The sequence below is a fragment of the Lutzomyia longipalpis genome, chromosome 4 (assembly GCF_024334085.1).
Source record: "Lutzomyia longipalpis isolate SR_M1_2022 chromosome 4, ASM2433408v1".
NCBI lineage: Eukaryota > Metazoa > Arthropoda > Insecta > Diptera > Psychodidae > Lutzomyia > Lutzomyia longipalpis.
Window position 1 is genome coordinate 1,198,994 of NC_074710.1, and position 24,715 is coordinate 1,223,708.

General features: G+C 36.4%; 1 protein-coding gene across 1 annotated transcript in view; it reads left to right on the plus strand.

Annotated features, from left to right (window-relative positions):
• LOC129795670 (protein embryonic gonad-like) overlaps window positions 1-22,860 on the plus strand; it is a 58,132-nt gene extending 35,272 nt beyond the window's left edge. The window contains exons 3-4 of the mRNA XM_055837135.1: window positions 20,250-21,434; window positions 21,709-22,860. Of these exons, the coding sequence (XP_055693110.1) occupies window positions 20,250-21,044 (795 nt within the window). The 3' untranslated portion in view covers window positions 21,045-21,434; window positions 21,709-22,860. The remainder of the gene's footprint in view (window positions 1-20,249; window positions 21,435-21,708) is intronic.
• Window positions 22,861-24,715: the final 1,855 nt, after the last annotated feature.

Genomic DNA, 24,715 nt, shown 5'->3' on the forward strand with positions numbered 1-24,715 from the left:
CTTTTTGGTCCGGGAAAGAGTCATAAACATTCTTTTTGAAAGATATACAAAACCCTTTTTCAAAAAGTTCCTGATGTGATTGAGAGCTGCGCGGCGGGAAAATGGCCCCTTTTATTGATGAGATATGTTGGTGAAGATATTATTGCGAGAGAAGAAGAAAAAAAAGAGGCGAATACCCCATTTTAACGTTTATCATCATCTTTTGGTTAAATCTGGCAATTTTTGCATTAACCACAGTCAACAATTTAGCCCCATTGCCCGGGACAAATTGCAATCGATTGTCGTAAAAATTAATGCGCCTCCTTGCCAAATGCAGAGAGACAACACCACCGAGCAACTTGGAGATCGAGTGAAAGAGATATGGAGTTGATGGTTGAAAAAGTCCATAATGCCATCGACATTGATGATTATAGATCAACTCTGGTGGTTGGGATCGCGTTCGCGGGAGCAATCGCGGTATAAATGTGGCGGATGGAAAAGTGCACCAGTCGCTCTCAAACAAGTGGATTTGCACCTCTCTCTACGGCCAATCGAGCCATTTGTATACGGTGTGCGGCACATTAACTTAATGATAATGATGTCCACCGCGAGACGGACAACCCAAGACGCACCGAAGACTCCGCAAAATTGGCAGCGATAACGATAACAATTTACCACAAGAGTCAATAATCCATCGATGGCGACCGTACCAGGGGGAATATGTGCACCGATGGGAATAGAAGCTGCACCGCAGAGTGTTGAAATGCTTGTCGTATTTGGCAATAAAGAAAATTTATTGGACCACGGAGAAGAAAAGGAAAAAACCATTAAGAGTGTCAATTTAAACCCAAAATACGATGTCATATTTAAATGTGAAAACCCCGCAATTCAATTGGCAATGCCAGTGGGAAAATATGTCTACAACAAGGTGATTATTGCTGCAATTCCAGATTAAAATATTTTCTGTTTTACTCTTATCTTGGACATAATCATTTTCACTAACAACCCGCGTGTTAATTAGTGTTGGACATGGAGGAAAAATTGCATTGGAAAATGTCTAACAACTCAGTTACATTTCATTTGGTATTAAACTCGTCTCAGCGTTGGAAAAGACATAGGTTTAATTTAAAATGAAAAGTGGGGGGGATTAATTAGTGATACAGATATACCTATTAATTCACCTTTTCCATATTATGTACCTGAAAATTACCAACAAGTTTGTTTTTTTTTTTAAATAACATTTGTAAAATAACTACTACAAGTTAGAAAAATATTATTTTTTCATAGAAAAAAATATTTATTTGAATATTTAGAAGAATTTCTTTTTGTTTATTGTGAGGAATTTGCAAAGGACGTAATTTTCTCAATTTTCTGCAATGAAATCTTTAACTCTGGCACTTTTTGATCCTTTAAGAGAGAAAACTAAATTTTAAGCTCTATACACCAAAAGAGGTTTAGAACATTTTCTCACTCTATATGTTTCAGGGGTGTTGTCATAAATAATATAAAATTCTAAAAAGTTTTTTTTTTCTTAATTTAAAGAACGCAGATTAAATAAAACAATCTCAAGTAAAATAACTTCTAATCTTCTTTTAATCGTTAAAGTTATTTTGGAAAATGTTTTTAAAATTTTTGATTCTATTTTTTAACATACCCAGTAAACAAATGTTTGAACTAAAAAATGTTTAATTATAATTAATTGAGTCAATCGGATTGATTAAGCTCGAGAATTGATCAATTGTAAATTCTTTTGTGTTCTAAAGAAAATTCTAATTTTTTTGAAATTTTAGAAGATAGTTTTTTGAATTATTAAAGAATAATATAACAAGCTTTAGTGATGTCTGAGGTTACTTTTTTTTTTAAACAGACATTCAAAGACTTTCTCTTTTCTCACTAGAGATGGGCTAAATATGCCTCCTAGCAGGTAGTTTAACTTTTTTTTTACATAATTATCATTCCCTATAAGCTGTGCGAACATCTCCACGGCATCTTGTTAACAATCAAACCACATCATCGCAGCACCATCTCTCACCGTGGCGTTAAACGATCCCCATCATCTTGTCATCGATTTGTATATCAGTTCCAATGCAATTTTGCATGGGCAATTTAGCGGAGGGAGGGAACTGGAGAGGGGTGCAAGTGCCTTGCATTTATGCAAATTAATATCAGTGTTAACCGCCGTGGCACTTGCTCAAGAATTCACTTGACCAATAACTCTCGCGTCGTATACCGCCAATCGATTGAGACACACGAGCCGCGATCGTCCAATGGCTGAAGAATTGGCCGCGGAGTAGTCAGTAATAATAGACTAATAAATTAATATCTTTTAGCACTATCGATGCTTCGTCGTGCTGCACCGCATATGTATTCGTTTTTCCTATTTCTTTTCATCCGCAGCGACGCTTCGGGTGTGTATTTGTGAGAAAATTGCACATCGCTTGTCTCAACATGGATAATTTCCTCTTGGCGCGCAGCAATTTTCCTTTGCGCAGCACCAACATTGTGAAAAACAAACAGTGGGTGTCACTAATTGTCCTGCCGCGTTTGTGATTTAAATCACCCATTTACCGCGCTAAATTGAGTTATTAACAAAAGAAGGGTTGACTGCGCGGCCACATGGGTGGTCAAATTGTCTCAGTCAGGTGTTTTGCCTTTTCGCACCTCATCCGTGTGACCACGGCGGCATGGTAACTACACAACAGCCGCGGCGGCTCTTTGTTTTCCACCGCATGCAGAAAATTTCACACTATTCATCATGATGGTCGACAATTGCATTTGCCCCATGCACGGATCTATTGAGCCATTCAATTGATCACCACGGCGCGTTCTAATTGTGCCGTGGTCCAATCAAACCCATAAATCTGCGCCTCGAGCCGCCATTCTTCACCCGATTTGCTTATTCCCATGCGCGACGGAGCACATCCTCGCCTTCCTCGAGAGCTTGGCTTTCAAATGAGAGAGAAAAAAGAAGAAGTCTTTAGTCGCGGGAAGGCCTGTTGGCATAAAGCAAAGAAGAAAAAAAAAGGGGGCGCCCGTGAGAAAATTGAGACGCTGTGCACGTGGTGATTGATAGATCTATCATATTAGTGACAGCAAATGGCTAAGAGTCAAATTAGCCAGCCGTCTGGGAGGGCGAGACTCCCAGCAAGATAATCCCAAACCATCTCTCCAGGCGCTGATGAAGTGACCAAGTGTCGTTGGGTAAGGCAAATTCATTGCCAAGTACTTGGGATTAAACTTGTTAAAGTTTTCGAATTTTAAAATGATTTAAGGACATTGAGAAATTCTTTCTAATAAGATAAAACAAAACTTAAAAAAAATAAAGTTTTTTAAATGATTTTTCTAAAAAGAAAAATCAGAAATTTTGAAAAAAAAATTCTTCAGAAAGTAATTTTTGAAATTCTAACGTTTTTTCTTAACACATTTACAGAATACACAAAAGACTCACCAATAATTTATTTTTTGTCTTAATAAGCGTTTCTTTTTTAACGTTCTTCTAACGTTTGTTTTCTAACGTTTCTTTTCTTATTTTGTATTTCTCTTTTTTCTTTTTAATGTTTTTCATATTTTTTATCCTTGAATGTCTTTTAGAACATTTTTAATAGAATTTCTAGCATGAAAATAATTTTTTTTATCTCTAAAAAAAGCTTGAACTTCTGGAATTTTGAGAGAGTGTTTAAACATCCAAAAATCCATTTAAGCTACGCCTCTAGTCTAACTTGTCTAGGGCAAAAGTTTTGACTTTGATCAAGAAAAAAAAAGTAAAGTTTCCGTTCCATAATATTTCTTACGTTTCAATTTACAATTTTCTACTATTTATTGTAAATTTTCCGATGAAGTCCCGTAATATGTGCAAATTCTTTTACATTAAATTCTCAAGATTAAAACCAATATTCGTCTCATGAGAAGAAGTTAGCTCTTCGTGCTTGAGAGACACATTTCAAAACTCAACTAAACCCAAAGTCTCGAAACGAGATCATTTTCGTGAAGGTGGACTTGGATGGTTAAACAAATAGATCTCACATGAACTTCCTCCTTCTTTGGCTGATATATGATTTCTCTATATGTTGGGGATTTTCTCTCTTGGCGCAATCATCTGTTTGTTGGGCTGATTGGATTGCTCCAGACAGTGAATGTGCAAAGTGGAGCTAATGGTCACGTTTGCCAAGAAGTAAATTAATTATCTCATAATGAGACTGATCTACAAGTCTCACAGAATTTTAGTTCTTAACATTTGCTCCGAATCTTTGAATTTTTTTGTTCTTTGCCGAGGGGTTATCTAACAAACATAATGTATTTGGCAATATCTATATGCAAAGGAGGTGGTCTAAGAAAAAATAAAAAAAATGAGAAGAAGACTATGGGAACTTGTCGAATGTTCTTCCGTAACCATCATCATCGACACGCGGAGACCTTTCTCCGCCATGGTGGTTTTGGTGTTGATGAAAAGAATCTCATGAATCATAGAGGCGAGTTAAAAATCCATATAAGAAAATAATACACTAGATCACTGACAGATAAATCTAAATTTAACACAACACGGGATGGGGATAAAAATTACTCTGCAATTTGCTGCTTTTTCGAAATGATCGATGAGTTCACAATTGAATAATTCACCTCGTGATCGCAATTTAATTCACTTTTACACATTCAACGGAGCCATAGCCTCATGAGTCGAAATACCGATGATAATCATCTTGGGTTGGTAATTGAAAAGAGTCATAAATATAAATTTATAAATTAGATTTATTGATTCTCCTGTGAGAAGATCGTGGCCCAGACTTTCTTAATATAAAATGTGGAACTCAAGGTGCTATAGCGGAGGATGTTCTTCCCTCTGTATGATGAACAACAACAAAAAACCGTCAAGCTTTTATTGCGGCGAGCTTCTTTCTCTACACCACAAGAAGATTTCATTCTGAACGCATTTTCCAATATTTACTCATCACGCCTATAAACACATTTATCGTGGAATTATCATTATTGGGTTTTTTTTTCATTGTACCTGTGTGAAAATAGAGGAGCACGTTGGGTCGTGAACTCCACTGTACACAATTGGATTCCCTCGACTTCTTACTGTGTGTGTGTGTGAACGAACAAATAAAATTATTAAAGTACCCATCGTAAAATTATTTCTTCGCTGAGAATTTATGAATTTCCGGGAGATCATCATTTTTTTTTCAGACCAAGGCATGGTAATAGGGCTACTCAGAAGCTTTGTAAATGTTTTTGAGAGTCAGCTGGATCTATAGAAAAAAATTCTCTTTTAACTGAAGAAGCTCGAAGAATTATTTAAAATTAAAAAAAAATCATAAAAATATCTTAAGAAAATAATCGTTGAGCAATTGTTATATTTTGAATTAAATATCTGTTATGGTTTCATCTGAGATGCCATAAAATATTCTTCTTGTAAGAAATTATCCATTCTTGAAAAGAATTAGAATGAAATTCTTGTTATCAAATCATCTTAAAAAGTTTTTTTTTTCTAAATATTCTTGAAAATTTAACCATACATAAACCCAGAAAAACAATTTTTGTGGAAAACCCTCCATAAATCCTCTTCATATTTCTCCATCTCACACCAATGTGCAATTAAATGGATCAAAACTGTATGATTTTATTGTGGGAATCAGAACAATAAATTTTCTTTGATGTCAAAAGAAATCTCTTGAAGAAGTTTCAAAGAAATAAAAAAAAGATCAAGCACCAAAATATGCCCACGAGGAAGATTCAGCGAAAGGTTGTGTACACACTGTACGTATGGAAAAAAGACAAGGGGGAGCATTTGATGCTAAAGAGGAATTTAATTTGAAGTTAAAGAGCCCCATAGAGGATCAACTTTGAGAGCAAGAAGATCCAAAATCATTATAAAGTGATCTCAATGAACACACGCGATCATACCGTTCCGGTGTTTGGTGCGCCGTATACCAATATGGATAAAAAAAATCATTTAACTGTCATGATCGCCTCATCATTTGCCAGGTCTCACGATCTCAAAATGTGTTTTACGTGGTCTTGGAGTGTGTTTTGTAATTTAGCTGCACAAATCTCGGCTGCACACACCTTTCCCCGCGCATCTATACTTCCTAATGGATTTTTCACCTGATCCTTATCCCCCGGGATCGGCCTCCGCGATGTGCAAACACCAGCAGGTTGTTGTGCGATGGCTATCGCGGGAGCCATGTATGCGCGTGCACCATAAAGAAGGGTCTGTGAGAAAGCTGTATGAGGTTCAGTCAATACTTTCTGGATCATCTACACGGGGGCCCTGTGAGAGCTGTGAGATTTCTTTCTCTTCTGTTGCACAAACATTTTATTTATTATTTACAAAAGAATTTAAAAAAAATGATTGAAATGCTTCTTCTTCCTCCCATTCCACTCTATTTTGCCACACGGTGAATCACCTAAACGGTGTGTAATCTAATAAAATAGCCATACAAAACAGAAAAAGAGAGTCCATCTACCACTTAAATTGCCATAATGCCGCGCGATGTTCCACCCAATGCGTGCATTAAATGTTTGGTACATAAACGTGAGAATCGAAGCAAGATCATCTCATTACCAGCGGCAAAGCCTACGTTTTCATGACTCTCCACCATTCATGGGGTCTTCCACTCATCCTTCTTGGGGGGGCATCAATCTGCCAATTTTGATATCATTTTAATTGTTCACCCGTTTTACTAATTGTTTCCCCACGAAGATCACGGATTTTAATTGAAATTGCCATGAATTTCACGATTTTCAGGTGATCGATGGCTTTTCTACATAAATGTGTTTCCCTCATGGGGAAAAGCTCCGAAATATTAAACTCATTGTCTTGATTACTAAAAGAACTTTTAGAGTTTATAAAGAAAATTGTTTGAAAAGTATTTTAAGTAATTTTTGAAAAGTAAAGCGCCCTAGTTTTGATTCTTCAAAACAATTACCAGGCGTCTCCATTGAGAAATATCTCTCAACTCAATGCAATGATTGCGCGCAAAAATTTTTCCCACAATCTATCTGTAGAGAGTGAAATTTCACACTAATCAGACAGATTTAAGATTTATTTAATTTTCTTCCGAATTTCTTAAGTATTTTTAAGCAAAAATTAAGATTTGTTAAATTTTTATAAGATTGCTTGAGAAAAACTTAAGATTTTCAAAGTAGGTATTCAAAACTTAATAATTCTTAAATAAGGTTGAATTTTTACGAATTTAGACCATCAGGCAAAATCTTCGCAAAATATGAATTTGAACCTATTTAGCCTGGCCAAAGAAATCTTAAGTTTTGATTATAAAAACTTTTTAAAAAATTATATTTTTCTTTATAAATCTTATGTTTTTCTTAAGAAAACTTGAGAAATTCTTAAGAGAATTTAAATAATCTAAAGTTTATCTTAAGGAAATTAAGAAAACTTAATAATAAAATATTTCTACAAAAGTAATGCGCCCTATTTTTGATCTTTCCTAATTATTGAAAAAATTACCTACCAGGCGTCTCCATTGAAAAATCTGTCTAGCAATGATCGCTCTAAGCTATATAGCGAGGAATTTTCCCACAATCTCAGTAATCTCAGATTCTTTGAAAAAATGACTCATATTTGCCTCATTAATTGGGTGATCGTCAAAAATGGCGCAAAATAGCGATGAGTAGGGATTAGTGTGACCTTCAAATTGCGATCTTTTGGCGCTATACTCACCTGTGAAAGAATATGTACAGCTGGTGCGCACGGATGATCATTATAATAGCCAAGTCGAGCAAATGTCATTCTCATGGGCAATTGCTAAAGTGTCGGGGTGATGTAAGCAAAATAATAAGAATAAATGCAAGACAAACAGACATTAGAAACAATCACTTTGGCATTTTGTGCACCAGTGTTGGACATGCGAGGCACATTTGCTCCAATTGATGCCAAACATCGTTGCAATTTCTTATTTACTACATTTTACAACATTTTGCCATCATAACATACACACACAATCAGCCCCAGCGACAGTATCCAGATCGCTATATAGGTTTAATCATTGCAATCAGCGCTGGTATTGAATTTTATATATATAATACAGTCGATCGTATTTTTTTTGTAGCCGTTGTTACTGGCTCAACTTCTCATTTCATCTTCTCTCTTTCTCAATGCACGGAACAACTTTCAAGGCTATATGGAGTATACAACTCTATATTATGTGATCTTACTATGCGGCTCTCTTGTATGATTCTGTATGTTATATATATTTCCTTGTGAAATTGCGAAACGACACACGATAGCGATCGTTTGTTTGCTACACTATCTCATTGCCTTCCCTCTCACCTCACACACCAAATGCCACTTTATTTATGTTTTGGCCGAACAATCGATGATTAGCATCGGCCCAAGTTCTCAATATATAAATATTGAAATGCTCGCCGAGATGTTAAATCTCGCTATTAGATCCACAAGACCAATTGCTCCATTATTAATTACCATTTGCATCAATTACACTTGTTTCTGCTCGCTTACATTCTGCTCCCATTTGCTCCTTCGCCACTGCATACAAACCTTGCACCGACTGATCGTTTTTTCTGCGTATACAACGTCGATGATCTTTCACAGTGCGATCATGTTCGACGTGGATGGAAAATTGATATGGGCACTTTTTTTTTTCGTGAAATTTATTCCTTTAGAGTGAGAATTCCAGCTGGGATTTTCGTGAATTGTGATGCCCAAATTTGAAGATGAAATACACTGAAAGAAAAAAAAATCTTCGAGTTTTTTGTTGATAAGTTTTGCGAAATCTTTGGGAAAATTTTATGCGAAGTTTTTCTTAAAAATTTCCCGGAAAAGTTAATTTTCAGAAAAATGTCTTATATGATTTTATATATATACGCATTTATACGCATTTTCATTAATAATTTATTTGAATTTTTATTAAAATAAGAATTCTTTTATATGAGTTATATTCTCAAACTCAAAAGAAAAAAAAGGAGTTTATGCATTGACCATTGAGAAACTTTTTCATTCATAAAGCAATTTTGACCCGTTTATCTTGTAGATGGTCAAAAAGCTTAAAAATCACTGAAGAAACTCCCAATTTTCCACTAGGATCACATAGAAAAATCCCGTCAAAGATTAGCCAAAAAGGCAAAGCATTCCATCGCGATTTTATATTATTTTCCCTTTAAATGTTTGGCATAAAAAAAGGCTTAAATTCATTAAAAAAAATGAAAGCAAAAAAGATCGATTTGTACTTAAATAATTTTTATCAGTGTCCAGATAAGATCAGTGATCGTTGCAGTGTTCAGCAGCGATGCCCAAAATTCCCCATGCTTGCCAAAAAAAAAAAGAGCAAAAATCAATTGGAGAGATGATCAGTTCGCAAATTTTCTCCACGGCGAATGTCAAATGAGTCAAAAACGATTTTTAACAGTGTCAGCCCGCGATCGCAGATGCAATTATGAAATTAAGGTGGAATGTGATGGGGCTTTTCCTCATGCCAATATGGATGATGTGATGTGTTGCATCTCTTGTCAATAAACCCCCCCCTCGTTGTCTCTTCCCGCATGTATTCAAAATCCATTGAGTGCGGAATTTTTGGAGCATCGATCGGCAGTCTCACAAGAAAAAGGAATGAAAGAAATTGAGGCGACAAGGAAGTTGGTGGGTTTCATTGGAGGTTTATTTTTTCCCTCCTTCTTCTTCTTCTTCGTCGAGGGACGTGAGACGGAGGGATTTTACTTGAGAGCGCGGCAAGTGGATCAAAAGAAGCTCAACGATCCCTCACATTTTCATGCAACTGCCATCTCCGGCGATCGTTAGATGGTTATGTGCTTAGGAGTTTTGTGAGCATTTTCGCGACTGTTTGTTAGCGATGCAATTGGACAAATTAGTGCCATAATTCAAATTATTATGTGACGACACAAACGGTCGCGATGATGCTGTCAGATTATTTCATTAGATATAAACATTTAATTCACAAAATGAATTGTGATGTCTACCCATCGGTACAAACATTGCCATGAAGCTAATGCAAAATGCTCTCTTGCTGCTCAATTCAATATATTTTCACTGTTGCGATGTTACCTCCTTGTCAGAATGCCAAGATCATTTTCTTACAGAAATGATCTTGATATTCTCTTCTTATTCTTGGATGTATGTAGTTTTTTTTTAATTCATTTCAATACCAACCTTCTTTATTAATACCACGACACACAACAAAAGATCAGTTGAATATTCAATTTTTGAATTTGAATTTTTTGCAGTTTATGGATAATTTAAAGCGGGATATCATTTAAAAGATTTGACAGAAATATTTGACAAACTGTCAAAACAAATGTCATTCAGGTATTGTCAAAACCTTTCTGTCAGTGTCAAAATTCACAGGGGACAGCGTGGAAAGGACAGCAATGCAAATAAATTAGAATAGAACGTATTTTTGACAAACTGTCAAAACAAATGTCATTCAGGTATTGTCAAAACCTTTCTGTCAGTGTCAAAATTCACAGGGGACAGCGTACAACAGATATTAAAAATACAACAACAGTCAAATCACTCGTCAAACATTTCAAACATCGGGAATGTCGTTAAATCCACCATTTTTCTAACATTATTTGAGAACACTCCTAAGATGATAAAAAGATGCACCGTTTGCATTACAATGCAACCACCGTCGAGCTTTTCGAATGTGATTTGCATGGCATCATATTTGAAATGAATTTAATTTTATCATCGGTGCGGATGAAAAGGTCGTGAATGTTGCACAAGGAGCCTTGAAAGCGCCATTCTAAACTCCATTTGATTGGAATGATCGCGTCTCTTGCAGATCATTTTCCGTCTTAAGTGAATGCCTTTTGTGAGTTGCAAATGGAGCAAATTTGCTCATTCAGAATCTTCGTCGTTTTGCAACGCACCTCCATCTTATTTTTTGTTGTTCTGTGACAAATTTTAAATTATTTCCCCGTGTGTGTGTGAATGGCAAGATCGAGGCGATCTAGGTGATTGAGGTGATCGCGAAAAAAAAATAAAATCTTAGCGGAAAAATTAACAAGAATGTAAAACGAGCAATTTGGTGGGTGAGGACATCAATGATGCGAATGGAAATTGTCTCATTTTCCAAATCGTCTGATCGTGCTTTATGATCGCGATCGCGGTAAGGGGCTAAAAGAGAGAGAATTAAAATATCGGATGACAATAAAAATTGATAAAAAACGATGACATGCGGACAAAGAGAAAAGCTGGCGTGTAAACTCAGGTGATCGTGGTGGATCTCATCGATTGAGATCGGTTCCCAGGTGATACATTTAGGGATTTGACGTGTGAATTCTCAAAAAAAGACGGAGAGAGAAAATGGTAGCCCCCGTGGTTGATCCTATTAAATGGATTCTGCGGGAAAAAATCTCATCGTGTGACAAAAAAACAATCCAATTAGGCAATTGAGCTTCCACCTGCCGCATAAGTCACCTGGGATTATGATTAATCAGAAAGCTTTTTTTTGTCTCACCTTCTTCTTCTTCACATTCTCTATCCCATATCTAACCTCATTTTGTGATCATGAAAATTAACCCACATGCGCCAAAAAGCCCATCCTCTCTAAATTTAATGATCTCTTGCGCACCTTTTGATGTTTGTCGCCAACATGCTCGAGAAAATACCAAAGAGAAAAAAAATAAGAATTATCTCTCAACAACTAAACTCGTTTTCCTTTTGAAGAAAAACTTCCTCGCTGTATACAATTGACACACCCACGAATAATTGAATTGGAAATTTTTTCGTTGAGACGCTTTTGTTGGTGAAGATGGTGTGAATATGGTGCTCAACGTTTTGTCGCATGCCCATCGATTATCACCAATAAATGGCACTCAATTAAATTAGCCACAACAGCACATAAGTTATGGGTGACTTTATGACCCCTATCTGTAAGTCTTTTACAAATGCCACGATGATTTTTTGTTTTGGGTGGAAATTTGTGACATTGATTGCCATTTTGTGTTTGAAAAAGATTTTCGATTGATTGGAAATTGAGACTGTGCTAATCTTAATTGGATATATCCGCGAGAAAATCATCTTGTTGCGATCTTCCAAGAAATTGGGATTTTGTGATCTTTGTTAATAAATTCCGCGATCTCAACATTAATGATCCGTTTAATTGTCACGAAAGGGTTAGAAATGAGATTTTTAGAATAATTTTAGTTTAGTTTATCATTTTTTTTCTGTATGAACCGAATAATTTTTAATTAATTCCGAATAATTTACTATAAAATCCAGATATTTAAAAATTAATTTTGCATTTAAACTCTTAGTTCTTAATCCTTCTATACCTTATTCATCTTCTTTATATTTTCTATCATTTATAACAATAAAAGTCTCCTGAATAATCTTTTGTGACCATTCTCAGTGATCTATTAAAGAGTTTAATGGATGGATGTATCCTCGAGAGAAGAGTTGAAGCCCTATTTTATGCATCAAACCAGAAGTTGAATGAAAATTATGCTCATCTTGCATAGCGCCGCCATTGTCACATTTAACCCTTCTGCAAGATGATATATTAATAGAAATATGACATGAATAAGGAGTTCAAGTCGTCTCATATGCTTAATATGCAATTTATTACGCGATTGTTGGCTCTCAATGGCTCTCTCGGCTCCAGGTCGTCATCATGCCTCTTTTGCGCGCGGCTCATGTTGAAGGCACAAGGTGGAAGGTGCTCTGCATCAAAATGAGATATGCAAGAGATGCCCAACCAAGCTCAATATTGTCACAAGAAGGATGCGCTTTGATCTACTCCCATGGGTGACTTTCCTTCCCGCAGCTTCTTATTCGCGCAATGTGCTTTTTGTCGCGACTCTCGCGGGGATTTGTTAAGTAAACATTTCATGGCATATGAATCACAAACGGTGGATTCGTTGAAAAAGAAAAGAAGAAGAAAAAAAGGTCTGAAGACCCCGTGCGCGTTCTTTTGTGGTCACATTTGCCGTTCAATCTCTCTCACATGGGGTGAAAAGTAGCTGGCACACATATGAGAACAAGTTTCGCATAAAGCAACATACAAAATATCTATTTGTTAATTTCTTCTCATTTTTTTTTCTCTTATACCTTTGCTTTATCCCCCTTTGCACTCTGTGAACAGATTGAGTTCATCTCGTGGAAAAGCTCATGTGTGCAACAGAAATTGAGATGGTTAAAGTAGCTAATTTTCATGTCAAGAAATCATCAAGTGTCTCGCAATCGGTCACCTGAGTCAAAGAATGGTGCAGCAATGTTGAGAAAGACAAAAAAAAGTGAAGAAGAAGAACCGAGACGTTGGGTCGGTGCCATGGGATTTGTTCGCGTATTTATTGCCTCCCAACTGGATTGGAACTTATTTCAATTGATATTACGCACGTTCAGCAATAAAAATATTGGCGATCGACGAGAATTTAAAGTCACCTTATTGCCTTTTAGAGTTGGTACGTGCGTCTCTGGACTTGTCGCTTCTTATATTCATGTCAACATTATGCTGATGCCTCAGCTATTCGACAGTGAAAAATACCTTTCCGCATATTAATGCGACCGGCAGGGAATTTTCTATGCTATAATGTTCCTTTTGCCCAGAGAAATCTTCAATGTTTGTCTTTTACCCAACAAAGATGTGGCCGAAGCAAATTGGATGATGCTCCTTTTGCCACAGAAAGCAAACACTCAGAGAAATTTCTGTTTATGCATTTCTTTTTTTTATTACTTTTTTAATGAATTTTAGATATCAATGAATTTTAGATTTTAGAAACAATCATTTCCATTCTAGGAGATATCACCTGTGGAAAAATTTGACAAGAATTTATCTAGAAAAATGTAAAGAATTGCGTCACTATTTGGATCTTTTCTTTTTTTATTTGAACTCTCAATACATGAAACATTTTACGTTGATGTTTCGTTAATGATTTTCAACAAGGTATTTTTGAGAGATTTGTTATACATATAAACGTTTCCGATTAATCGAATTTATCTTCTTAGAAAAAAAAAATTTCCTAATCAAATTACTTCTTAGCTGCGACATATTTTACCAAAACTTTGTTGCAGAAATTGCTAAAATGTTTCAAGAAAAATTCTTCTCACCAGATAAATTCTTCTTGGAGAACTTTTTTTTTCTGTGTGTAAAATCTCTTGAGCATTTTCCTCACCTCAACAATCCTATGCGTACTCAAAATAGCAATAATATTTGCATAAATATTTCTTGCAAATAGTACGGCAAATTGTATTTTCTTGCACAATTGTGTGTAACATTGTGCAATGAAAGAACCGGAAGATTCTGGCCCAAGATGCGGACGCCAGCTATTCATTCTCCAACGTACCTGTGGCATCTCTGCCTCTTTCTCTCTTTCACACGTAACCCCAAACATGACACCTCGCATAGGTGTGGCTATGCTGCCGCCGCCAAGGAATGATTTGGCGAGGGAGATGATCCCCACGGCATACCACACCAAAAGGAACGCGCGCGCGCGCGTACTTTTGGATGACGATGGGAAATTGGATGGGTTAGAGAGTCATCTTCTCACATCCAGCTATTGCCCATTCGTATGGCATTCGAATGATATCCACACATGCTTACGTGAGTGCACCTTTGGAGGAGTTTTGCCCATAAGAATAATGCCTGAAGTAATGTGGAGGTATGTGCAATGTTAAAATTAGATGGTTATTGCAACCAAAATGAGCTACTCCCAAGACTTCTCATATTATGTAAAGAATCTCTCCAGGATTGGCTCTCGCGTGGCCTTTTCGAAATTCCCATCGCGCAAGCAAGTTCAGGTGAAATTTTGTATGTCATTTCGCGGATGTGAAGAATGGATGAAAAAAAAAAGAGAAGTTTGACGAATTAGAAATTCCGCTGATCACCATTTTTGCCTCCCTCTCGCATGAATATTCCAGCAGAAGAGCATTGCAGAAGTGCCTCATCGTCTCCCAATGGCACGTTGGAGAAAGAAAAAAAACCAGCAGACAGAGATACTTCAGCTGGATAAAATTTTGTGCTGGTCATAAATATCGTCAATGAGAAGAGATTTGCCACAATTCCCCTCAACATGACGTCTCTCCAGGATGTTTGTCTGATTGTGGGATCCCCATTCAAATAATTTAGCATTGAATCTGCCAAAGGAAATTTGCTCGCACCCTTGGGGTCAGCTTATGATCATCCGATCCGAAGCATAATTCACCATTTATGTCACTTCCATCTCACCCACTGATCGACTCACCTCTACGTGGTTTCTGGTCCAATGTGGACTCCCTCTGAGACTTTGTTGCAATTCCTAAAAGTTATGAGGTTCATTCTATATTTCATTCTCCAATTTTATTCAGTTTTATGTTAATTCTGTAGCTTGAAGAGCTCATTAATTTATTTTTTACGTTTTTTTTTCATAATTGTTGTTTAATTACCTTGGAGATTTTCTTTTAGGCAGCAATCCTTTGTTTGTTCTTTGAGGCAGTTATTTCCCGGATTTTTTTAATGGATTTTCTTATTTTTGTTAAGGTTAATTTTCAATAAATTCTTGCAACTTTTCCTCTTGTAAGTTCAATTAAAAGAAAAAAAATTCCACGAATTTTCCTTTAAATTGAATTTTCTTCCCAAAAGTTCTTTACAAATTGTTTTCTCCCAGGGATCCATTGACATGTTCCCCCTGCTAAGATAACTTTCCAGGAAATTCTCAAATCTCGTGAGAGGTACAAATTACTCTGGATTCCAATAACTTAAGAGTTCCTTCAGTGGAAAAAATGCGCAAAAAATGAAGAAAAATTCTCCAATTTCCATTTGGTGCAATTACCCCATTGGCTGGCGTGCAATTAAAGTGGAGACATAAATGAAGAAATTAAAAGTGCAAGAATTCGCAAATGCCATCACGTTGTACCACAACAAGCGACATTTTTTTCGATGACAAATTGCCATGTGAGTTGAGTGCCCAAAGTTGGGTGATCTTTGGGGGCAAAATTGCGGAGGTAGAAGAAGAAGAAGAAAAAAAGGAACTTTTCCAGCGCGAAAGTCCGATTGGTGTGGAATATTAAATAAAAGCATTTTCGCTATGTAACCCAAAATGAATTATCGCGGAATTTACGCGCGTCATTCCATTCAACCCATCTCTGATTGACCCGAGCTCTCTGCAGCCGTGGCAATGGATTTATGGTTTATTGTTCAAATTAATTGGATGCAACATCAATTATTTATGGGTGTTTTTTTCTTTCCTCGGTGTCCTGCAGGCAAGAAATTTCTCCGTGAGACTCTTTTTTTTGCGTCTCTGCCCATCTCTGTCTTTCCCGAGAAATTGTCAGCTTCAATTTCTTCTTATTTTATTGCTGTATTAAATTACAAAAACTTCCTCCTTCCTCCGTCTGAACTTCACAAAGTTTTTTTTCTCTCAAATTTATAGATGATGGCATCGGGTTTCATTCCGTGGAATTTATTGGGAATTTCAGGTGATTTTTCTGTCGTGGTGAATTTACGATTTTTGTTGTTTTGATGAGTTTTTTTTTCATATGAGAATTTTTATGTAGTCTATCAATTGAATTTTTGATCTAATAAATTTGTTCTTAAAACTCAATTTCACAGAGCCCATAACCAACAGGTGGTTCAACTCCAAAGAGGAAATAATCTGGCAAGAAAATGTGGAATTAGCGATTTTATGGCACGTGTGGCTTGAAGTTTTTACAACGTTGAATATTTTTTTAATAAAAATATATTTAATTCTTCCCTACGTATTGCTCATAATCTCACACACATATTCACAGGTGGAAATACAGAAATCATCAAGAAACTATGTATGTTCTCGTAAAAAAAATTCCTTCTAAAATTAGAAAGACAAAGATAGCTCACAGCGATGTTAATGATTCTGGTTTAAACGCATAATCCGCGTGCTTATTGAAATTACTATGTTCTTTGCCAAAATTCGCACCTGTGGTGATTTTGTGGCAGCAAGAGGGGAGCCTCCGTTGGCTATATCGGAATACACCTGCTCGTATGCGGTGAGATTTCCGATGGTGTGGCTCATTTATGGGAGAAACAGTGTGAGATTGAAACGCGTGGGCGGCCTCATTTTATCGTTGTCCATGTGAAACATTTAGTATAAATTGTGTTGACTAAACATCCATAAATTGTGGCAATATTGTCCCCAAACTAAGAGTCCCCATAATCGTTTTATTAGAGACATTTGATGGTTACCCTTCTGACTGCCTCGTTAAATCTCATTACAATCTGCGTGTGTTATGCTCCCCGTGCTCCCCCGTGCGCGCCTTTTTCCAACAGCAACAGCAACAACAAAAAATGTATGCACCTTATGGCGCTCGCCGTGGTAACGATTGGCTATTCCGAGAAATATGGAAATTCCTTCACACGTGATTGTTTGACCTGAAAATGTGATAAAATCGCCGAGTTTATCGGCTAATTAGTCGCTTTTATGTGTCATAAAAAGATCGAGGTGTATGTGGAATTTTTTGCGGGGTACCCCCCATTTCTCCGGCAATGGTCATCGTGTGCAATTGGTGTCCGGGGGAGGCTTCATCATGCCATTGTGGCTGCAATTGCGACCAGAAAGTGGCACTTTTTGGGATCGTGAGAAATCATACAACGTCAAATAGCAATGGCCTACATTTGCCACATCTATTTTTACCTGGAATATGCTATCTGTACATGTACAGAAAAAGCAAAGAGTTTTGGCATCGCACAGCACAGGAAAAGAGAGCCCAGAATACAATCTTATGCGGTGTGGAATTGAGAATATGTTGGAAGAAAATTTTCGATGCTGTTTCGTGTTAAACCGCAGGGAAGCGTTTTTGTGATCACAATCGAACCTTCACGATCTGATATGGAAAATGGTAATGATTGAAATTTATTAGATCACACTTCAATTGGGTGTGGGAAGGTATGGAAGAGCCGCGTGAACATGGAAAAGAAGAGAGCCATTTTAGACACTCATCAGCAGTAATTTCCCTGGGAAGGGGTCAAAAGGGCACGATTTCTTTCACATTGCACATCCAATCTTTCATGCGGTTGATTTATCATTGAGGAATTTTGTCTATAAGATGCCAAACTACATAGAACTCTATTCTTTCTCTCTCTTTATTTTTTTTGGCTTGTCATTTGAGAATACATAGATACATATATACCTACATTGAATTTTGTATTATTTATGCTAAATAGATCAAATATCATAATTCTGTGAAGCATATAGAAAAAAAACTTTAAAATAAATATTTAGTGATTTACGAATTATTAAAAACATTTATGTAAAATCTCAAAGGACTCGTGAAACATAAATTCCGAATTTTCTAAAGAGTTGACAAGATTCTTAAAATATTTGTCATATTATGTACTTAATTTTTATAAATTTATAAAAGAAATCAGAGAAATTTTTATTATTTTCTCGAAACTTTTCACATAATCCTCAAATTAAATTTAAAGAAACTTAAATGATTTGTATTTTTTTTATCTAAAAGACATGTCCTTTGTTCTTAAAAATTTAAATATAAAAACCATGACGTAACATCAACTGTAAAGTCACTTTTGCGAGAGGGGCGACAAAGAAATTAAACTCCTTTTGCACAACAAACTAAAGAGAAGAAAGAAAGAAATTTCCTCTGTTGAGGCCGATTATTGTCTTCAAAAATAAAACCACACCCGTGTGGTTTTCTTATGATGCCAATGATGTCTCAAGACGTGATCCATAAAAGCCAGAGAAGTACAAAAATCAGTGAGTGACGATGTGGACTTCTCGCGAATATGTACTTTTAATTGTCTCCACTTTGCAGTGTTATAAACCAAATCCATAAACTCTCTATCGCGCCATCATTTTAAAGTTTTCTGATGCACTCAAAAAGCATTTCTTAAGAAGTTGCGACGAGGGGGAGGAGTGGTGCAGTGGCTCCAAAGTGCCTCGATGGGTTGCAAAATTGTACAAACCTGCAGCGGATCACCTGTATAGAGACGAATATGTGTGGTGGTATACCGCGCGCAGGAAATTCCGGGCGACAGATTTGTATCAAAATGTTGTGAGTGGCATGGCAATCTCACACGATCTCCCACCGTTGTGTGATTCTCATGTTGACCCCGTGGCGATCATACCATGGCAAAAATGTGTGCCTTAGCAGTCCGCGCAAGGAGGGAAAATTGTGAAATCATGGGAGGTTGATATGGGCAATTCCGTTGCGAACACAAATCAAAGAAATATTCCCAATCGAATGGATCTTCCAATGGAATTGCGGTGATGGATGGTGTTGAAAGAGTAACAAAAGTCGCGAACTCTGCGGATCTGATAAATTGCAGGGAAGCGATAATAAGACAGTGAATTCGTGTCGTTGCTTTTGGTGTTTCACAGACATCTCTCAACAGATGAAGAGGGAGAGAGGAGGCTGAGAGAGAGAGAGAAAAAAAAGTCAAGAAGCAAAACAGAATATTCCCACAATGTCATTTTTTCCTAGATCACCATCGGCAAGTGAATGGGATTTTCGCGCCAATTTCAACTCTTGGGAAATTGTTCTCAATTTTGAGAGATGCAATAAATGGCACTGAATGTGAATCAATACACAAAGAGGTGCCAAAAGGTGGCAATCACTAAGGATTGGCCCAAGAGTGACAGAGCAATAATTAAATTAATATAACTAAAACAAAATCAAAGCTATATTTAATGTTTGAAGCCAATTTGGAGGATATTTTGCGTCGAAATTTATTATAAATTCTTCGTTTTGTCTAGAAAATTGATTGAAAAATTAAGATAAGACGATTAAAGCCGCAAGTGAATGAGGACCGAATGAATTTATTGAAACAATATTGCTAAATCCACGCGAAGAAAAAGAATAACTTTGATCGCATTTTTCTGAGATCCTTTCGTTCCAAAGATCGCAAGATCACAGGTTTTCTTTTTTTTTTTTTAAAGATAAAGATTATTGTGATTTTCTTCAGGTAGTAAGAATACAACTTTTCAGAAATCAGGAGATCGCATTTTTTTGCCAGTGGAAGATCAAAGATCAAGATCGTAGATTTTTTCATAGTTCAAAATTTTTAATGTTTTTTTTCCAAAACTATTTTCAAAAGATATTTCTTATAGGGAGGATTTTTTTATGAGAAGATCACATTTTTTTCTGACAAAGATCGCTCTTTCCATGATCGTAAATATCTATTTTCCGAGATCTGATTTTCTTTTGATGATCACAAAATCTAAAGATTATTTTTATGATCGCAAGATCGCTGAACGAAGCAACTAAAGATCGCGCAAGAAACTCCTATTAAAATCTTGCCTTAGCTGACTTATGCTACAATAGTACTGATCTTTTGTTAATTAATGATTTTTCCCCTTCTTTGCAGTCCTTCTTCGGACGGACGTACAACAACCTCTCGTCAATTTCGGAGTGCAAGAACAACGGTGAGTGTGTGATCAATAAGAAGAATCGAACAGCCTGTAAGGCATGTCGCCTTCGGAAGTGCCTCGTAGTTGGGATGTCGAAAAGTGGCTCACGGTATGGGCGTCGATCGAATTGGTTCAAAATCCACTGCCTCCTCCAGGAGCAGCAGGCACAGGTGAATCAGAAAGCTGGCCCACCGGGTGGTGATGCGAGTGCAAATCTCCTTGCAAATGCCTCCTTCCTCCCGGCGCATTTTCTCTCCAATCTCAATCTGGGCAAACACTCAGCACCGTGGCGCCATCAGAATCCCCGACAGAGGAACTCAGATGCATCGAGATGCGCTACAAGCTCACCCAGTGATTCGGGAGCCTCCTCAGCGGATCCCGAGGAGGGTAGTTGTCGTTCTGTGGGAAGTGCGAGTGCGGAATCCAAGACGGAGCATTCATCTGTCTCAAGTAGAGCTGCAGAGGTTTTCCGACCCGGTATTGACCCACTGTCACCCTACTGCCGTACTGATGCCTTCCTACGGCTACCACCACTGCAACTACCCCCGCATGTGGCACTACCCCTGCTCTCAACCACATCAGAACAAGAGGAACCCATTGATCTCTCCATGAAGACCTCCCCGCGTCATTCACCACCTCGAAAACGTGCTCGTACCGAATCTCCACCACCTGTGACGCTCCTCGAGTCAGCTAAGCCAGTCCCATTGGATCTCACGTGCACCCGCACCCCCAATCCACCCCTCATTGGATGAGGAAGGTGGGAATTAAAGGAAGAGAAATTCAAAAAGAAAACCCAATTTGGGACTTTATGCCAGTTCTACCCCAAGGAATCCCAGTCCCGGGTAAGGGATAAAAAAAGCCAGTACGATTGTGTGATGTACAAAAAAATGTCAGCAAGCACAGTCCCCGTAGTAGTCAGCAACTTAATCCCTCTATGCGAGCTTTAGGGGTGTAGGTAAGGTTAATCCAAATTTACATTCAGATTTTTTTTTGTTGATTTTGAAGGTGTGAAAAGTCTTTATTTTACCCAAAATCGAATGGATACGATTGAAGAAGACTTTTGAAACTTTAAACATAAAATTTTAAGAATTTTGTTTGAGAATTAAGAAACTGAAATTAATTTTAAGAATTAACTTTTCTAGGTAATTTTAAAATCTGATTTCACAAAATTTTAAAAACATTCTTAAGCATATCTGAGTTAATTTAAAATCTTAAATTTTCAGCTTTTTTCTTAATCAGTATGCTTAATCAGTGGTTACAAAAAAAAACAAGAGAGTAATTGAAAAATCCAGATTATTGCAGATTTTTTATAATTATCATAGCTTTGTTTCGTCTTTATCCTTGGAGGGACATTCTATGAATCATTGGTAAGGTATTTTAAAAAAAATCCTTACAATTTAAAAATCGTCAGAATAGTTTTTTCAAGAATTTCTTATATTTTTCTTAATGATTATTTTCGATTTAAATAAAATCATTTTTCATTCAAATGCCATTTCTGATTCATGTCAAATATTATTCGATAAATAATATCAAGAGCAAAAATAGCAATATATAGTAAACATATGAATATATGTAGCTTCAGTTCTTCTTTAAAGGTTTATCGAAAGATCATACACACACATTACATGTCCTTGAATACCTACAATTTAAATGTAAAAGATTGGAACGTCTTCCATAGTTTATGTGTGTAGTTTAATTGATCTTCCGAGGTTTTAGCAAATGGTATATAAGATAAAATTAGCAATGTTAATCCTTGTGAAACAAATGCCATTCGACTAAATGCGGAAGTCTTCAATTAATGTTTACGCAGTTGCGCGAAAGAGCAAACGCGAGTCTGCTAAACCTCTTGCGGCCCTTCCCAACACATCAAAGACAATACCCTCGTGAATGTTGCTGACTATGGCGGCGACCTGTGATCGTCTTAATTTATTCACCTACCCCATTGCGTGTGCGCCCAAACAAATAATAGACAATCAATGGAAGAAGAGTGTACAATTGCCGATTAAATTAGTTAATGATATTTGTACCTCTTGACCCTCGCGCACAGCATAGAGAGTGAGAGAGAGAGAGAGAGATATGTGAAGTATTTATTTGTTAATTATTTTTCCTATATGGCTGCAAATCACTCTCGATTGTAGAAATTTGCTTTTAAAGCTGAAGAGACGAAGAAGAAGAAGTAGAAAAAAACAAGACTTATGAATAGAATTGTGTAAATAGTTGAATAAGATGAAGATGAGAAAAAAACTATCATTCCTAGACAGTTTAAGATATTAATGATATTTTTGTTGATAACTCATGACATTTCATCCTCGATCTTTTTTTTGGGATTTTGCAATGGGTTTGTCAAGAGAGAGAGAAGAGATAGAAAAAAAAGCAGGAGACAGAGTGTTGAAGATGTGTGGATGAATGCGAGGAAAACCCATTGAAATCCAAGAAGATTTTTTTTGAGTAAAGATGAAAAATAATTTACAATTTCTAGACTTTTTTTTTCATATAAAAGAAAATGATTTTTTTGTGTAATTTTGTAAAGATGAAAGATGTTAATATATTGCGTTTTTTTATATCAAATATTTGACTTTTATTCAATGAAATATTTAATCGCTGTTCCTAATTCTTCGTCGTTTTTTTTTTCAAGTAGCAGTGTGGTTTTGTTTGTCGATCACCTGGGCGAAAAAAAAGGCCCTCATTAGCGATTTGTGCGGATGATTCGTATGGCAGAAGTCACCTTGACCAGCGTATTGAGATCTCATCAATCCGTCTGTGTGTCGATTTGTGAAATCATCTCAAGCTAAATTTACAATATTTTTGCTCTCTCTCTGACAATCTTAAAAAACAATCCAAAGTTGCGCATCTTCCCGTGTGCTCTCTCGAAATTCGAACATCCTTGAACTTCTTGCACTCAAAGTGAAGCTTCTTTGTTTTTTTTTCCACCGCCATCAACAACATTTCCACCATCTCGCGTAAATTTCAACGTGATTTTTTAATGGGACACCAATGAATGATGAAACTCGTGCCATCATTCGAGACAAAAAGCTCACAGTGTGTGCACTTGATCGCGCACGTGAAGAGGCTCTTTTAGCAAGTGATTTCGCTATATTTATTTTATAGCTCCAATACAGAATTTAGATGAGGAGTCAAGTGATTGCCTTGGCTATTTTGATCCCGGAACTTCCCATGCCACGTTCACTCCAAAGTGACTGCCATGGAGAAAAAAAATATCTCACAATCCTCCGTCAATTGGCTGCACTCAGAGAAAACACAGGTAAGACCAAGTTAAACGGTGATGTGATGAGGAGTACGATTGAATGAGTAATTTGAATTTTTATTATTGTGGTTCATTTGATTATGTTTAAGTTGTATACCTATATAATAAAATTCTAGGTAAATAAACAGAAGCTGTACTTTGAAAGAAATCATTTATAGTTATGATTCTTTTTTCAAGAAAAATCACAAATATTTGTCGAATTTGCCATAAAGTAAGAAAATAAAAATTTCAGTTTCTATTGCAAAAATTCAAAATTTTCCTTTTTTTATCAAGATGAGAAAATGAAAAAAATACAATGATTTGCTCCAAAAACATTCGTATTGATTTTTAAATTTTATTGATTAATGTTTGTGAAGGTTTTCCTTCATTTAAAATGTACCTATTGTTGAGTGGCAATAAAATTAAATAGAAGCGAGAAAATTCCTTATCTGAATCTTTAATTCAACAGGTGAGAGATTTCTCACAAGACCTGTGTAGGTGGTGCAATTTTGTGTGCATGAAGAGTCCATCAAGGACAAAATGAAAACTTTCATAGAAGAGACAAATTGCACGTTCTACAGCAGCTGCTCTACACAACGACCGTCAGCCAAAAGGAACAATAAACAGAAAAAAAATCTCTAATGACAAAGTTTGTTCGTTTTATAGGGAACATTAGTGTATCAGAAAACACTTTACATAAAGTAATTGCATAAAAATAGTGGCAGTGTCAACAAAACTTTTACACGAGGGGTAAACTTTAGAGAATAACCCATATTTTAAAATTTTCCCTTATTGATTTATAAGTTACTGCATTGTCATACTCTTCCATCGTCTTCAGTTTCTTGTGAGAATTACAACAGTACGATAGTGGGTACCTCACATAAAAACGTTGCAAAATTAAAGGATTTTTTTTCTGTAAAAAAAATGGCTGATAAAGAAACTCGCGAAAAGTTTGAAAAAATCGTTAAAAAGCTCAAAGCTTCCCGGAAGTTTTCAGCTTTAATTTCTTCAGAAGAATTCTTTGCAAAGTACAAAAATATTCCTTTTCTCATTCCACTTCTCTTGGAAATAATTTCAATGATACCATCAAGTGCAAAAATGTTTAATAGCTAAGACATTGCAATAATTGGCTTTTCGTTGTTTTTTGTAATTGGTTATGTGCAAGTTATTGGAAAAGTA